Source organism: Andrographis paniculata, unplaced genomic scaffold, assembly GCF_009805555.1.
Source record: "Andrographis paniculata isolate CXL003 unplaced genomic scaffold, ASM980555v1 Contig12END, whole genome shotgun sequence".
NCBI lineage: Eukaryota > Viridiplantae > Streptophyta > Magnoliopsida > Lamiales > Acanthaceae > Andrographis > Andrographis paniculata.
The window spans coordinates 4,398,696-4,416,706 of NW_026137402.1; the positions used below are offsets into that span (position 1 = coordinate 4,398,696).

At 27.9% G+C, this 18,011-nt stretch overlaps 3 protein-coding genes across 3 annotated transcripts; 2 read left to right on the plus strand and 1 right to left on the minus strand.

The window, feature by feature from the left end:
- Positions 1–127: 127 nt before the first annotated feature.
- Positions 128–1,472, plus strand: LOC127254868 (protein RADIALIS-like 4). Its single transcript, XM_051280194.1, has 2 exons — positions 128–472; positions 1,333–1,472. Exons 1-2 carry the CDS (start codon positions 229–231, stop codon positions 1,338–1,340), a joined length of 252 nt encoding a protein of 83 aa, XP_051136151.1. The 5' UTR covers positions 128–228; the 3' UTR covers positions 1,341–1,472.
- Positions 1,473–7,600: 6,128 nt separating this feature from the next.
- On the plus strand, positions 7,601–10,194 carry LOC127254182 (transcription factor bHLH49-like). Its single transcript, XM_051279134.1, has 7 exons — positions 7,601–7,975; positions 8,068–8,235; positions 8,373–8,507; positions 8,599–8,673; positions 9,165–9,377; positions 9,772–9,874; positions 9,976–10,194. The coding sequence occupies exons 1-7, from the start codon at positions 7,808–7,810 to the stop codon at positions 10,011–10,013; spliced, it is 900 nt and encodes a 299-aa protein (XP_051135091.1). The 5' UTR covers positions 7,601–7,807; the 3' UTR covers positions 10,014–10,194.
- Positions 10,195–13,063: 2,869 nt separating this feature from the next.
- LOC127254191 (uncharacterized) lies at positions 13,064–16,450 on the minus strand. Its single transcript, XM_051279147.1, has 5 exons — positions 16,053–16,450; positions 15,890–15,969; positions 14,132–14,250; positions 13,927–14,003; positions 13,064–13,835 (listed from the first exon to the last, which is right to left on the minus strand). Exons 1-5 carry the CDS (start codon positions 16,282–16,284, stop codon positions 13,819–13,821), a joined length of 525 nt encoding a protein of 174 aa, XP_051135104.1. The 5' UTR covers positions 16,285–16,450; the 3' UTR covers positions 13,064–13,818.
- Positions 16,451–18,011: the final 1,561 nt, after the last annotated feature.

Sequence of the window (18,011 nt, forward strand, 5' to 3'; positions counted from 1 at the left end):
AATTGTGGCTCCGCTTCAGACTTATCACTCAGATTCCCTCCCCATCCCAATTTGGGGATCTTTTTTTTTCCCCCCAAACCCTAATTCCCAAATCCAAACCCCGCCTATAAATACCGCTCCAGCTCCTCCCCAAATTCTTCCATCTCCTGCACCTGACTTGCCCTCCGATCCGATCCGATTCTCTGTAATCCGATCGATCACCGATCGTTAGCTAATCGGAGGGCGGCCATGGCATCGAGTTCGTTGCGCTCATCTCAATGGACGCCTCAGGAGAACAAGCTCTTCGAGAAAGCGCTCGCTCGCTTCGACACCGACTCGCCGGACCGCTGGCACAACGTCGCTAGAGCCGTCGGCGGCGGAAAGTCGCCGGACGAAGTTAAGAGGCACTACGAAATTCTTATCGAGGATCTCCGCCGCATTGAGTGCGGTCACATCCCTATCCCGACCTACCTGAACACCTCCTCCGTCCACGGTAACCTACCTATATATATATATATATTAATATATAATAATATTATTATTATTATTAATTAATTATATTAATGGAAAACTATGTGGTGTAATTTTTAGTTTTATTTTGTTCGAGTTGATTTTATAAATTGTATTGATATATAAATGTGAAATAGAAAGTTGCAGATATATATATTTTAAATTTTACATCTAAAAATAAAAGTAATAGCAGATAAGCTGAAATGAAAATAATATATTATAAGTCTTCTTCTTCTTTTTTTTTTTTTTTAATTGTATAAACTGTGATATATGTTTTTAGTTAGTACGAAAAATGATTATTTAATTTTTATACGTGCATTTTTATAAATGCATGCATGCATGCAATGAATGAGTGGTAAGGAGCTAATGATTGAGAGCTCCATGGAGTAGTGGTCCCGTGCAATGAACCAATTCAATAAAATTATATTTATTTTTTATTGTTTTTTTCAATTTAAAATTAATATATTGTAACTTTCGAATATAACTTGATCAAATATTATAAATAATTTTTTTTTATTAGAAATAATAAAAATACCAATCCAAAACATTAATGCATTTTTAATTGGATCCTTGCTCCCGGGAGCTCCCATACTGATCTCTATATTCTTCATTCCTTCACTTATTTATTTTTTTCCTAAAAGAATATAAAAATTGAGTGATAATTCAAACTGATTTGTACTTTTCAGATACGTATATCTTTTGATTTTGACACACACATATATGTGGATATATACACTGAAATATACCCATAAATATATATATATATATATATAAATGATAAGGTGATTTATTTTAGTTTATTTAATTTAACTAATTTATTTGAACTCGTTTGTTTGGTTTCAGGATTTTAAAGCTTATGAAGATGCGAGGGGTTGCTTCTAGAAGCATCTCAAAGATTCACATATATAATTAGAAATTAATTATCATGTATTAGTAGTTAATTAATACGAATGGTCTCCAATCCAAGCATATATTTATATTTATATTTATATTTATATAATTATACAAAAAAAATAAAATAAAAATGTGAGTGCTTGTAAGGCCTTTATCGATCTACCTTTCATATCTACTCTTATATCATTATTTATCCAATACAAATTCCTAATTTTATTACAATTAAGATCCATGGATGATATTTGTTGTTTATTACCTTATATTTTGTCATATCTACTAATTAAAAATATATTTAATCGTATTTATATCAATATTATTACATCAAATTAAAATAAATGGACAAAAAAATTGGTATACATAATTTGTATGTGACATGCATTCGAGCCGAGCTGAGACAATATTATTAATAAAATACATTCAACTTATATAGCTAAAATCCTAATAAACCAAAATATTGATCCGAACTTAATCAAAAAAATAGTATAAATAAATTTGGTTAGATTTTGTTAACATTAAAAATTAAAATTAGACCGAACAAAGCAAGTATCAAATGCATAATATTTGTATGAGTCAAACTCGTTAGTTTAACCTAAAATTCAGTTCAATTCGACTTTATACAATTCGATTTGATTTTGTTCTTTTTACCAATTTTCTTATACTATTCAAGCCCTATATATATATTCTTAATATGGTTATGGAATTGATTTAATTTTATTACTCCATCCATCCTTTAACAATCTATTCATTTTTCCATTTTGGTCCGTCCCATAACAAAGTATCCGCTTCCTTTTTTAGTAATTGTATTATCTACCTAACATTACAAATACCTTTCTAATTTACAATATATTACACAAATGTCATTACCTTTATATCATACAATACTAATAGAGTTAATTTAGTCTTTTTACATTTATTTCTACTATATCCCAATATAATACTAATATTTCTAAAACTACGTGCAAAAAGCACATGGATAAATAGATTGGGGACGGAGGGAATATTATTTTTTTAAGGTATTTTTTTATAATATGAGAATCCACAGCCGCTACTCGTGATTTTTCTTTTTATATATATAACGTGGAACCTACAATCGCTACAGAATCTAATAGCATGCAAATTAAGTCCGACAATGCAAGTCACCCACAATCGTTACAGAATCTAATAGCTTGCAAATTAGATCTGACAATGCAAGTCACACTAGTCGAACGATATGTTTATTTTAATCTGATATAGAATAGTAATAAGCAAAACTATTTTTATATATATATGCTCATAATGACTTATTGGCCCATTAATATTCAGAGGCCCAAAAAATAAAGCCCATAGTAGTTTATAAAAAGTCTCCATATAACGGTTTCCTTATTGTTTTTCTAACTATTTCTTCCGTCCATATTTAGGTTATTAATTTTTTTTAATATTAAAATTTTATATGTTTGTATAAAAAAATACTAATAGTCAAATTTATCTTTAGAAGAGTTAAATTACTTAAATAATTATGATGATATGTTTAAAATAATATGTAATTTGTACAAATTTTTTTTAAGTTACATAGAAAGTACAATTATTCAAAAATAAAATAAATTGATAGATTGGTTTTGGATAAAATAAAATACCAAAATGAATAAATTGATTTTGGACTAAATGAGTATTAATTTTTCTTTTAGAAACAATACACCATTTATTTTTATTTTTTTATTCAAAATTTTACCTCATACAATTTATTTTAATTCAATACATAAAATCTATTGAAAGTTTTGTAAACAGTAAAAACCAAAATTGACCATTTGACGTGGTGCATTTTGGGGGGAAAAAAATTACATTTGATTAATAATACCAAATATACCAAAAATGTCGATGTAAATATGGGAAAAAAAAACGAAAAAGAAAAAAGAAAAAAAAAACTCATATGTTAACACATAAAATTGATAGTAATAACATAAAAGTTGATTGCATATTAAGGATTTGTTTGGTTGTGTTTTGGAGTATTTCTAGTGTTACTGAAATGGAATAGTAAAAATTTTAAATTATAATAATGACCTAATATAATATAAATAATTATTTGATATGATATTTTATATTAAAAATTTTTAATGTAAAAAAAATAAATATATGATATGATATGTAAAAAAAAATATTTTAAATAAATAAATTAATATGAGAAAAAAAAATAGGAGAGCTACAAAAAATAAACGTTGAATTTATTTTTAAATTTTATTACTGATGGGAGAGTTAAGTTGCTAAGCATCATCTATTCATTAATTTTAATCCGTTGGATTAAAATTAATTCAACGATTATAATTTCAATTAGGACAAATTTTTCATTTGATAACTACGGTAAAAGATGGAATGAGTAAAGAGACGACGGTAAGAAGACATAAAGATAGCACAAAAGAAGATTTCAATGCGACAAATTTGAAGAACAACGGAAGGAAAATATGGGGAAAACAAAAAAAAATCGAAGAAGAATAGGAAAATGTAAGAAGATGAAGATGTTTATTACTATAATCTTTTTTTGTCTGTCAAATTTATTCTTTTTTTTAGTTAAATTTATCTTATTACTATATTTGAAAAAGTCAAAAAGTCAAAATTCAATTATTGTCATTCATTCAACACTTATTTATAGTAAATACCACTGATTTTATTATATTATCTATCTTCATTCTCTTTAATTACTAACTAAAATTTCAAAAATATCTCTAACTACCTATTAACTTTTTCTACTTTTTCAATAAAATATTAATTTTTCTTAATTACCGTGTCGAGTGCAAATAGACTAAATATTGCGGACGGATGGAGTATTATATAGTAATAAAAAAAAATAAATCAAAGCAAGCATAATCTACAAATTAATATATATATATATACACAATGGTTGTTTGGGTGGTTTCTTCATTTTGGGACAAATCTTTATGGTATGATATTGCTGCTTGTGTTATTACTAACAATTGGGGTTGGCTTTGGTTTTTCTCTATTATATTGTTTCACTTATATTCAATATTTTATTCTCAACTATTTATTAACATGATGTGTTTTTTCCCAATTGTGGTGCTATCAATTTAATTCGATTCAAACTGTTGTTGTTGCATAATAAATAAATTTAAATTAAATTTAAAAAGAATATATATGGTTTGTTTTATTTTGATTGGAATTTAAATAATACTTGAAGAAAATAGTATACTTTTTTTTCTTTTATTAAAAATCCGATTGAATGAAAATACCCATAGTTTAATGCATATTTAGTCCATGATTTTTTAGTTAAAAAAAAATTTGAATATAATATTTTATAAAATAAAATAATAGTATTATTGTTTTAAAAAAAATGGTAAAGATTAAAATTGTAGGAAAAATGAAAAAAATAAAAAAATAAAATAAAGAAGCATATTTTAGGGGATAATATAACAAGTATTTATGTAGGGTGGTTGAGGATAAGGCATATTAATATATGGAATTCAGTTGAATCTTGGAAATTGTCGAGTTAATAGGACTTATCTCACACACTGAATTCCATAAATACATATATTTAAAATAGTTACTAAAGTAATAATAGTTTATTTGTTTTATTATTATTATTATTATTATTATTATTTTAATGAATAATATTTATATATAAAAATAATTATATTGAGTGAAAAATTAAAAATATCAATAGAATTTATGTTTATTTTTAAAAACATTATTAAATAATAATATTTTAAATAGAAAAAATGTTTCTTTTTTGTATTTTTTTATATATGTATTTTTTTATGTTAGATATAAAATTTATATTGTTAATATAAAAATAATATTTTATGTTGAATTGTTAATTTTTTTAATAAAGAAAGTATATATGTTATTTAGAGTGAAAAATTAAAAATATCAATATAATTTATGTTTATTTTAAAAAACATTATTAAATAATAATATTTTAAATAAAAATAGATTTTTCTTTTGTATTTATATATATATTATGTTAGATATAAAATTTGTATTGTTAATATAAAAATAATATTTTACGTTGAATTATTGAATTTTTTAATAAATAAATTATATATATATTATATTACGTTGAAATATTTATATTTTATTTTACAAATAATATTTATGTTAATCATGTCACCCAAGGGGTGTGTTTGCTGGGGGGTTTGAATTTTGTGCTGACATTTGAACAGTATAAATTTTGAATTTGAATAGTTGTATGATGCGATATAAATACGCGTTGATGTGATGTTTTGAACGTAAAATTTTTAATATAATACAAAAAATAAAAAATAGGTGTTTGATTTGATGTTTTTGGAGAAAATTTTTTAGATGAATACTAGGATTTTGATAAAATCCTAGTAAACGAACACCAATCACACATCAACATATACAATTAAATATAATAATATAATATAGATTATTTATTCAAAAAAATCAATAATTCAATATAAAATATTATTTTTTATATTACCAACACAATTTTTAATATCTAACATAAAATTTACATTTATATAAAAAAAAATTTAAAAAATATTAATCAAATATTTAAATTTAAATTTTTATATTATACTAAAAAATAATTTACATTTAAAATATCACATCATACAACCATTCTAACTTAAAATTTTTATTATTTAAATCAAAATTTCAAACAAACGCACCATATATGTATATTTTATACTCTCTCCGTAAAAAAGTAAAATTTTATTTTACTATTTTAGTATGTCCAATAAAAAATTCTCTTTTTATTTTTTGGGAAAATAATTTTCACCTAAATACCAAAACATTTTAATTTTTTTTTTATTACTTTCACTTTAATATAAAAAATAAATTAGATATTACATTATTTATTACACTATATACCTACAAAATATTAATTTACCTTAATATTAGTACAAAAATCAAATAAATTTATTTTTGGACAAAAGAGAGTATAATTGTTAAATTATAAAAAAGAATAATATTTTTCTAATAAACTATTGAGGATGTAATGAAATTTACTAATTTTCCTTTTAGACAAATTACTTGTGTGATTTTACTATTTCAATTTTTTTTTTCCTCTAAAAATATCAAATCAAACATCCAATTTTTATTTATTATTACACTAAAATCTTATTTTATATTCAAAATATCAAATCAATACCTATTTATACCACGTCAAACAATTATTTCAATTCAAAATTTCACTATTTAAAATCAAAACCCAAATTAAAAACCTCAGGAGTAAACACACCCTAAGTATTTTAAATAAGTTAAAAAGAATACCTTTATTTATAATACTCCTTTATTTTCATTTTTTATTTAAATACCGTATATATTATCACTAATTTTGGTAAAAAACAAAAAAAATCAATATAAATCATTATTATTTATTGTCCTAATATTTATTTTTATTTTTTAACAAAAATCAACATTTATTATAAAATATTAATTTCTATATTTTTATATATAATGTAAAAAAAATCAAATCAAAATATAAAACAAACAAACCTTTAATATTTATATTTATGATCATTGTCACTGCTATTATTAAAGATTATTTCATTTTTTAATTATTTGTATAACAAAATATATTTATTTTTTAATCTTGTACAAAACCCAAAATGTAAATTTGTCTGAAATTCATATGAATGCAACAATATTAAAGTTTATTTATTTACTTTTAAACCTTAAATTTTTACTAATTAAATTTTGCATTACTCTAAAAAAATTATAATATATTTTTTTCTTTCATAAATATTCAATTATAAATTCAATATCATACTCGAACAAAAAAATTTCAAAACCCATTACAAAAAAAACATAGGTGTATTTAGTTGTGGGATCGGATTTTACTATTTTAATTTTTTTTTATCTAAAAATATCAAATTAAACATTATTTTTTTTTATTTATTACAATTAAATCTAATTTTACATTTAAAATATCACGTCAATATATATTTATATCACATCAAATAATTATTTTAATTAAAAATTTTATTATTTAAATTCAAATAAAAAAATTATAATTTTACAAGTAAACACACACTTGTGCCAGTCTATGCAATAGATAAAATAAACTAATAAAAATAAATAAAATAAAGAGTGTAGGGTATGTGATGTAATGTATCAATTTTAAAATACTAAATTAGGCCTTAGAAAGTGGGCCCAAAGACAAGGCCACGTGGCCCGTCACGTCCCATGGGCCCACCCATTCCTGACTCTCCTTACATTCCATGCTTCCTTGCCTGCCCCCACTTTCGCCGCCGGCCCTCAAATTCAGGCCGGCCGGCCGTCGCTCTCGCATTTTCCGGCGACCCCACTTTTCTATAAATACACTCTCCACATTTTCCCCACCCACTTCCCTCTCTCTCTCCAGTTTTCTCCACAACAATTTCATCTGATATCGTATCATACGAAATCGTAAAAATTCAGGGAAAAAAACCAGTAAACAGAGGTTGCAGGAAGGTTTGAATTTCTCGAAGAAATGAGTTTCTCGAATGGCGATGGAGTCGGAGGTATTGGAGAGCTGATTAAGCCGGATCTGAGTACGGACAACGGTTATGGTATTCCGGCGACGGTTGCGAGTAAAGGAAAGCAGCAACAGCTGAAGAAGAAGAAGAGAAAAGCTGAAAATCAAGCTCAAAACCCTAAGGTCAGTCCCATCCCCAAAATCTGCGCCCTAATTATGCAACAATTGGGGAAAATCGACAATAAATCACTACAATACACAATATATACGTATAGATTCCGGTGGATGCAGAGGAAGAATGCAAGAGCACGAGCGGAAGCACAATTACAAAGAACAGCACGAAGAATTCGAATTCGAAGGAGGAAGAGGCGCCGAAGCACGATTACATCCACGTTCGTGCTCGGCGAGGACAGGCAACGGACAGCCATAGCTTGGCCGAAAGAGTAAGAAACACGATTGGATTGAATTAGATTAGATTCCATGAATATTTGGTGTTCTTCATTGCAAATTGCAATTGCTATATATATTCAATCAATTGAACACGAACATTAACATGAATAAGATTGGATTGGATTTGCAGGTGAGGAGAGAGAGAATAAGTGAGAGAATGAGGTACCTGCAGGATTTGGTTCCAGGCTGCAACAGGATCACAGGGAAAGCTGGAATGCTGGATGAAATCATCAACTATGTCCAGTCTCTGCAAAGACAAGTTGAGGTACATCTGCAAATTCACAAATTCATTCCATCTTCTGCAATTCCAACAAATTTATATGCATATTTATGTATGCATGGATGATTCTTGGCAGTTCTTGTCTATGAAACTGGCTTCGATCAATCCAGCACCACCCGAATTCGACGTTGAAAGCTACCTGGCTGGAGAGGTATGTAATAATCTGATTTTTACCATTTTTTTTTTTTTTTGAAATGGTTTTATGTATTCTTTTTAAAAGGCTAAAAGTAGAAAAACAATGCATGATAAAAGAAAGTTCAAATTTTGTGGAACTTTTAAACTGAAAAATAATAGCAAAAAACTTAAGGGAGAAAATGATATGTATAGGGACAAAGTAATATATTTTTACAAGAAATATGAAATCGAATAGTAAAAATTAAATGAAACCAAATTCCAAATGAACATAGTTCTTCTCGTCTATCAAATTAGTTCAATTTTAACTTATATAATTTACTCCATTATAATTCAAAAAATTATTGTATTTGCTAGAACTTTTACATAAAAAATCATCGATTTAAAACTAGTAAGACCAAAATTGACATAATAAGTGAATAAAATGAATCATATATATATAGCAGTGATTATTCATCAACAAGGATACCTTTTGTTTCAGTTCTTGCTCAAAATCTAAGATCTCCGCAGGTGTATCCGCCTTGTTCATCGAGTCTTCGGGCAGTCGGGCAGGGGCCGGGGCCGGGGACACAACAGCCGATGGCGAATCCTGCAATTATTCAATTCAGCTCGTTAGGACACGGATTTGCCGATCAAGCCATGGAAATGGATGTAGCTGTTGGGAGAAGCATTAACGGTCCTGTATCGATCCTCAACACAGTTCTCGACTCACCGTGTCTGAATGTGAGTGTTCTCTTCTATCGATCTGCACAAAACGCTCAGCTTAGAAAACAAAACTTTGGGCTGTGTTCTTTTCGTGTTTAAAAAAATATTGCACAAAATTCTTCATAGTTAGTTTGGAAAGTTTTTCCTTATGAGTGGTGATTAGTAAAAGCACGATTCTCTTTTGTGTTTTAGAAAATATTGCATAAAATCTATCTTGTTTCATTTCGGACAATTTTGTGTAATATTTTCGGAAACACGGGAAGTCTCACGTAATTGTTTTTTTTGTGCAATATTTTCGAAAATACAAGCCTCACTCATTTTTTCGGAGATTCTGTGCAATATTTTATTTTTCAGACACAAAAAGCCTTACCAGTTTCTAACTACAAATGTAACGATTTTTATATTTCCGCAGCAAATGCAGCACTTAACATGGGAAAATGAACTGCAAAATCTCTATGGTATCGCGTACCTGCAAGAAAGATCAGCGCCGTATGCTTCGTCGCAGGCATTCGCAGGTAACAAACTCGTCGTTTCGATTCGATTTGATTCGATTCAATTCAATTATAGGCAGACAGTGCAACACAAAATTGTGAAGGAATGAATGATATTATTGTAGGAATGAAGGGAGCTGGACAAGTGAAGCTGGAAATGTGATGATGTACTAATCCTGAAATTGAAGCCTCTTTTTTCTTAAGCAGACAAATCTTAATACATACATACATGCATATGGATAAATATTTAATGTATACTTGTGCCAAGATATTAACAATGATGATTATGATTAATGAATGAAGGTATACACTAGTGCAAAAATATTTTTAAAAAATAAAAATAAAAAAACATTGCATATCATTTTACCTCAAAAAGATCCCTTTAAATTACTATCTCATCAAATAAATCTTTTTGATCAATTTTAATAATATATTATTTTTTTCATAAAATATTACAACAAAATATTATTTAAATAAAAAATTAAATAACACTTAATTACAAACACCGTACCTATTGTCATTTCGATTTGTCTTCTATCATTATATTATTATTATTATTTTTACTTTAAATGATGTGGTCCCATCAAATAATAAAATACAATTGTACTTTTTTATTAATAACATATTTTACAACCCGAGTATTTTAGTCAATATATTATTACAACATTAAAATATTAATAATATTTTAAAAATTACTTAATTAAAAAAAAAAAACAATATTTATTTTTAAATAATTTTTATTATAAAAAACAAAAATTTATTAATTATTATTCATCCTCGTTAAAACAATGAAACTCGAATACAAGACATTCCCTTCCCTACGTCATGTTAGGGAACTAGGCTTATTCACCTCAAATCTTCTATTTTTATTTATTTATTTTTTAACATACATACATGTATTATTGTTTTATTATTATTATTATTATTATTCAATATTTTCAAAGGCGTATTCCAAATTACCACGACTCTACATACATAAAAAATAAATAAATAAAATAAAATTGAATCTATTTATCTATAGTAACTATTTTTAATAAATATCACATCATATATTTATTTACTAACATAGAAAAATCATATCAAATAGTATTAACATTTTAATGATCTTTGAAAAATTCAAAACAACAAAGCTTCCAAAAATAAAATTTCTAAAAATTTGTTTCTAAAAAATATATTACATAAGTAATTATTTCTATTCACAAAATGTTAAATGACTAAAAAAACTAACCTAAGAACTCATACCAACAGAAATAGAAAGCTACACTATTTTTTTATTTTATTTTTTAAAATATATTAATCAATGTTTCCAAAAGCTAGTCATTTCAATAAAAAAAGAAAATGTTTGTGTTTGTTTATAATTTCAAACACAAGTTTACATTATTTAGCTCGTATAATTATTAATTAAAACATAATATATTACTATAAAAAAATTATATTACAATACTATTTAAAAAAAAATTAATATTTTATTTCAAATAAATTTCAGGACTAAATAAACCCGATAATAACTTCAGGCAACAGACAAAAGTTCTCTAAGGGGTCACACTCATCAATTTGCACAAGTGGTGATATTAAATTAAAGCCTGAAAGCTGTATGAACCATTTTATTATATATCTATATATGTGTCTTGTGTGTGGAGAGAGAATATGTGTGTAAGCCAACCAGTTAAAACATCCATGTTCCTTCTGTGAGCATAGAATGAGACATGCCAGTTATAAATCCTCCACTTATATAGAAATTTTTCAAAATTTGAAAAAAAATAAATAAATAAATAAATAAATAGTAAAAAATTAAAACCTTTAACATATCTGACCTGCAGAAATTGCAATGGATGCATCCTCTCTGAGATGTCCCATTTGCCTTTGGGTTGTGGGGGCACCTTGGCATGTATTGTATGTATATCCAACAACTGCAAAGCCCTCAAACTCAACCAACTCTTAGTGATAGATAGATAGATTATAGATATATAGAGACAGAGGCAGAATACATATACATACCTTCCTATTTTCCTATATAGTTTAAAAAATTTGCACTATTCTTTCTTATATTTTAAAAATTGCATTATTTCAAAATTTATTGCATCGGATCTCTAAAAAAATTGCTCGATCATATTTTCATAATGCTACACAAAATATGAAGGAATCTCACACTGTTTTTAAATCATGAGAGAGAATGATACCGAATTATAACCAATTTTGCATATCCAAATCCATTACAACAAGAACACTATTTATCAATAGTGAAAAGGCTGGAAATTGAAGGAATCAACTCAACAGCAATGAAGAAGTTAGGACAGAAATCTTTCCAAAGCATAGGAACAGGCAATTCAAGAAACAAAAAAATAACAAGCAAATTAATAATCAGACATTATTTTGACAAATTCTCAATCATAAAAAACACAGGAAAAGATTCCCTTTGCATCAAAATGATATGATATGATAATGTAATAGTGGTAGACAAGTAAATGGAGAAGCAAAGCTGTATCCTACACCTTTCACACTAACACTGCTACTCTACTCCTGTTTTTGGGAACCTTCATTTTCAAGCCATGTGGGGAAAAAGCAAAGGCTGGACCTGCCCTAATCTATTGCCAAAATTTTCTTGATTCTCTTTGACCCCATCCAGTGGATGATGAAAGAGAATCTGACCCCTTCATAACTTAAACACCACTGGCCTACTATGTTATACGATCATAAATTGACTCCACAGATGCATATAAGTCTTTCAAGTGAACTATCGAAAAGAAATATGCACATTCTTGAGATCAGTGATCTCTAATCGATCCATTTAAAATCCATCTAAATCCAAGGGTATCAACACTATTAGTATAATTAATTAAAAAGACAAAAAGAAAGTAATAATAATAATAATAATAATAATAATAATAATAATAGAACTTTTCCAAGGTTCTCAGCAAAAATAAATGATAGGCTCTATGAACAAATGATTTTTTTTTTGTCAAAATACTATAAACGGACAATATAATAATAAATTCTACAAAAATAAAAATTATCTTAATCATATATACAATAAATGAAATATACATGTTCTGTAAAGAATGATCGGCGGGTGTGAAAGTGGACTGCCAAACCTAGTTTGTGATACATAAAACTTTACAATATCATAACTATTATAAAGTCAATAACTCAATAATAATAAGTACAAATTCTAATGGCGAGGAATATAAAATTAGAAAAAATTTAGTTAGAGTTTACTAATTCTAAAGGCCAGAAAGAAGATGGGATTAATTTTAAAATTATTTTGGTTAGAATTTAATTTTAGAATTAAAATTAGATTAGATAATTGGTCAAGTTGCTCCTGCTAAAACCGATAATAATAACAATTAAATAATAATAATAATAAGTGAAGAAGGAGACATAACTCTGCATGTTATCTCCCATTCACTATTTTGACAAACTATTCCTTCTAATTGTCATGAATGGATATCAGCTCACACATGCTTTCTGTGCTTTTTGTATTGTTGTAAGCATAAACAGAAGATTTCCCACTAAATTTCTGAAACCGAATCTAACTAAAGGCAAAGAGGGAAACATAGAGCATAATTTTAGTGTCATCTACTCTGTTTCCCTCTACTAACTTAAATTCAAAGCTTTGTTCAATTCCTAAAGTGCCAATGGTATAAGGGATCTCTAGGATATGTACCTAATCCACATTTTTAAAATGAGTCATGCACTAATAAATTTGCATCAAGTAACATGCTAATAATATTGGGCATTGTTCTTATAGAATGAAAATGATTGCACGACGGAGGGCATAGTTATAAACTACACATGCTTGCAAATGAGAGTTCAGAGCACAATAATTATCGAACACTAACATAGAAGATACTTCTCTCTTTAAAAGCATGAATTTACAACCACAACCAAATGAAACCATGGGAATCTTTTACTCACTAAGGGAAGTGAAACTAACAAACATATTGCTGAAGACTCATGACTTGTTCGTCCTATGCAGATTCTTCCCCTGCCATTGATCAACATAAATATGTTCATCTCTTCTGGAATCCATCGCATAAATTGGGGACAATGTATGAGGTTAAAGTGTAATGCTATACCTTTCCCGGGAACAATAATTACTGGAGCTGCTTTGCAGTTGTGGAAACAATATTCACTTACACTGCCATGTATTACACTGCAGAAAATATTAAGTAGAAACAAATCAGTTGAACATAGGCAACGAAAAGTGATTAGCACAGAAAGATTTGATCAAGGGCTCAGACAAGTATACAGTCGAACAGAGCATTAAGGATAAAGAACGACCTTTGAATCAAGCTCCTGCCCCTGGTGCCCATCACCACAGCAGCGGGCTTCAACCTCTCTGCTTCCTTGCAAATTGCCTTGGCTGCATCTCCTTCCACAATCCTGGCTTTTGTTCTCAACTATTTCCAAAGAAATGTTTATATGTTATTTCCTTGTAAAGTTATAAATCAAAGTAAACAGAATTCATTCATTATGTGGCCAAATGGTTTCAATGTTTCAGGATGATTGTCCTTGGTTTACTTTAATATAACGAAAAGTGGCAAGAAGAATTTCCTTATTGTGTTAAGTGTGGTTGCCAAATAATGAAAAACTTAATTTATTGGTGAGCCTCTTTTTGTAAAAAAAAACAAATGCTATGTTAAACTCTTTTTATGTATTTTTTTTTTCCAAACCATAATATGTTCATTTGATGTTTTATTTAGACAATGGGCATGTACCAAAAGTGCCACAAAAGAGTGTGAAATTATAACAACATCCATCCACCCGACGCAAAGACAGGTAACGAACTATCTTCTAATCCTCTAATATTTGATCATTTTAATTTAGAGTTCTAAAGAATTAAGCTTTGCACTACAGTGGCTGCTGAATTGTAATATTGCCGCGGTTTCAAAAGTTTGGCAATTGTGTGACGCTGTTTAGACAGCCTCCTCTGACAGAGTAGATGACAACCACAATGACATATCTAGAGAATAATCTCAGCATTTACAGATAAAAACTTGTGTCCGAAAATTATCCAAACAAGCACTTAGGCACCTAATTCACGTAGAGGATCACCAGCATTTAAACCAGACATCTACCATATTATGGATATCATCATTTCTGAATTTCCAATAGATGATTATTTCCTTATTCATCCTTTGAAGAGTTTGTCAAGTTGAAGCAGGATCCATTGTTGGGGCTTATGGATAATAGCTAGGATCATGAAACAAATACTTTCCAAAAAGTGTACTATAGTAGGGCTAATATGAATTCAACTTTGAGATAATTCAACAATATTCTCCAACATATCAACCTAATAGATGAGCACACACTCCACACCCCGCATTATATCTCAACACGACATTCCTTCTGCCTCAAATAAACTTCAATCACACTAAACTCAAAAAATTCACAGTATCCATCCACCAACAATTTTAGTAATGTAGTCCAGCTACTCAAATCTGAGGTCTAAGCTTGAATCGAGCTGGCAAAGTGGAGAACTTTATGAGGGTGAGCTAGGCTTGATTTGTTAGCGTATCAGATCAAATCAAAATTGTGACATTGTATTAACAAAAATTCTTGTGTGTTCTTATTTGCATTAGGTTCTGATGTTAAGTTATATTATAATCAACCCTAAATCTTAACCCAAGTGCGAGTTTCTATTTTCTAAACCATTTTCTACACCCAACTGTAAAAAAAAACTACTGGCTCCGTCCAACAACTTATTTTCACTCTCATTTTTCGTTCGTCCATTAAATTTGCATCTTCAACATTTAACTATTACACTTAGTTCATCACTTATGTAATGCAATTGACAATGCCATTATTTTACATCATTCTCATTATCTTCATTTTTCCATAAATACCTCTAATTACCATTTTATACCTTTATATCACTTTTTCAAGGAAATATTAATTTTTCTTAATATCAGTAAACAACAACAAAACAATCCAAATCCAGAAAAACTCATGACACCGTAAACATTGCAAAACACTGAGTAAACACACAATTTCCATTACAATTATGAATAAGGATGAAGAATCAAGTGTTAAACTCACCATAGCCACCTGGAATGCCTCAACTGCAAACTTCTCCATGAGTCCCTGAGTCTTCTCGTATACAACCTCATTCTTAAAACCTATAACCAAAGTTTTTATGCTTTTACGAAAAATCAGAGATACGAAATGGAAATTGAAGAGGACGAGGAACAGAGGACGTAACTGGACACGGCGTGGACGAGATGGAGCGTATCAGCGAGGCGGCAGAGATGCGTGATCGCCCAATCAAAGGCGTGTTTGCTGTTCGGTCCATGATCGACGGCGATGATTATGTCGCGTCCTCTTCTCCTCTCGCCGGTTTCCCGGTTGAGCTCCGTCGGGGATACGACCGGAATCATCGACGGCAAAACAACTTCTCTCCAGCTATACTCCTCGTCCTCCATCACCGGCTCCATTAACGCTGCGAATTACCTCAATCAATCGATCAAACGAGGATGAAATTAGCAATCGGAAATATAAAAATAGGGATTTGGAGACGTAACGTAGTCGAGATTATGAACACTTGTCTTTTTCGCAGCAATTGCATGAATTGGACACATCGAACCGTAGGCGCCGAGTACGTTGCTTTTTCTCTATAATTATTTGGACCAAATGGTCAAATATGCACGCGCGTTCGGGACACGTGGGAATGCGTGATCTTCTAGAAATATTCACAGGTGTTATAAAGTTGGGTGTCGGATTTTAATAATCGTTTTTGGTGTATTTTTTAATTAATTTTTTTGTTTTTGATTAATATTAAAAAATAATATATATAAAGTATTAATATAATATTTATTCCGTCCATTAACACGATTTGACCTGGATCAAAAATTAAAACAAAATAATATTTTATTAAAAAAATAATAGATAAGTTTGAAGAATTTTTAAAAATTTGGATAGAAATTAAAGTAACGAAAAAAATATAACAAAGCTAGCTGTAATAATTAAATGTTGATTTATTAACTTATATAAAATTAGTAATGAAATAAATTTTGAAAACAGACTAAAAAGAAAAGTGAAATTAAATTGATGAATTGAAAGAATATACTCCTCCGGTCACATAACTAAGTATCAATTTACTTTTTGCATATTGATTTTTGAAGATTAATTATTATATAAAACGTATTACAAATCAAAAAAAAATTGCAAAAATATTTTTATTATTGTCTTATAATATTAATATAATGACATTTGTATAAAAAATTATACAAATATAAAGATATTTTTAACGTTAAATACAATGACGCAAAAGGTAAATGAATACATTGTTATGGAACGGAGGGAGTATATAATATGTATATATTTTTTAATTCTAAAAAATATTGCTCTCCGGTCACATAAATGGGTGGATATGATATCTTGATTTAAGATTAATTTTTACTACTCTCTTCGTCCCAAAATTATAGTATTAATTAAATTGGTCACAAAATTTAAAGAATATTAATATTATATTAATAATCGGTAAAAACACTGCTTACGGTTTAATTGTTTTAGTAAAAAAATTTGAATATATATATATACACGCCCCAAGTATAAAAGATTATAAAAGTAATATAAAAATAATACTTTCAGAGGGAGTACATTTATATATAATATATTATTTTTTAAAAAATATATATTTTTAAAATTTTATATTTTTTTTTTTTATAGAAAGAACACTCACTTATATTTTATAAATAATATAAAAATAATTGTGTGTAATATATTAATTTACTTTGAAAAAATATAATTCTAGAAAATTGTAAAAGAACACAGTTTTCATTAACATATTACATTGAAAAGTTACTCTACATTCATTTGAAATTTGATTCTAGTTTATTTACTCCATACAACAACAACAAATCCCGATTTTTTTTTTAAAAAAAAAAAAAAGTTAAAACAAAAACATTATTTTCACTAACAAAATATTACACAAAAATAAAAAACCCATTTTCTCTATTTAAAATTTTAAATCCTTGCACGCTTGCAAGTATACTTGCATCAAATTCACCAACTATGATGAACACCGTAACACTTACAAAGCACATCTCAACTTACACAAAAATAAACCAAGTAAATAGAGTGAAGGGTTGACAATAGACAATACAAGTATCCTTCCAACAACAACATCAACAACAACAACAACAATAATAATAATAATAAT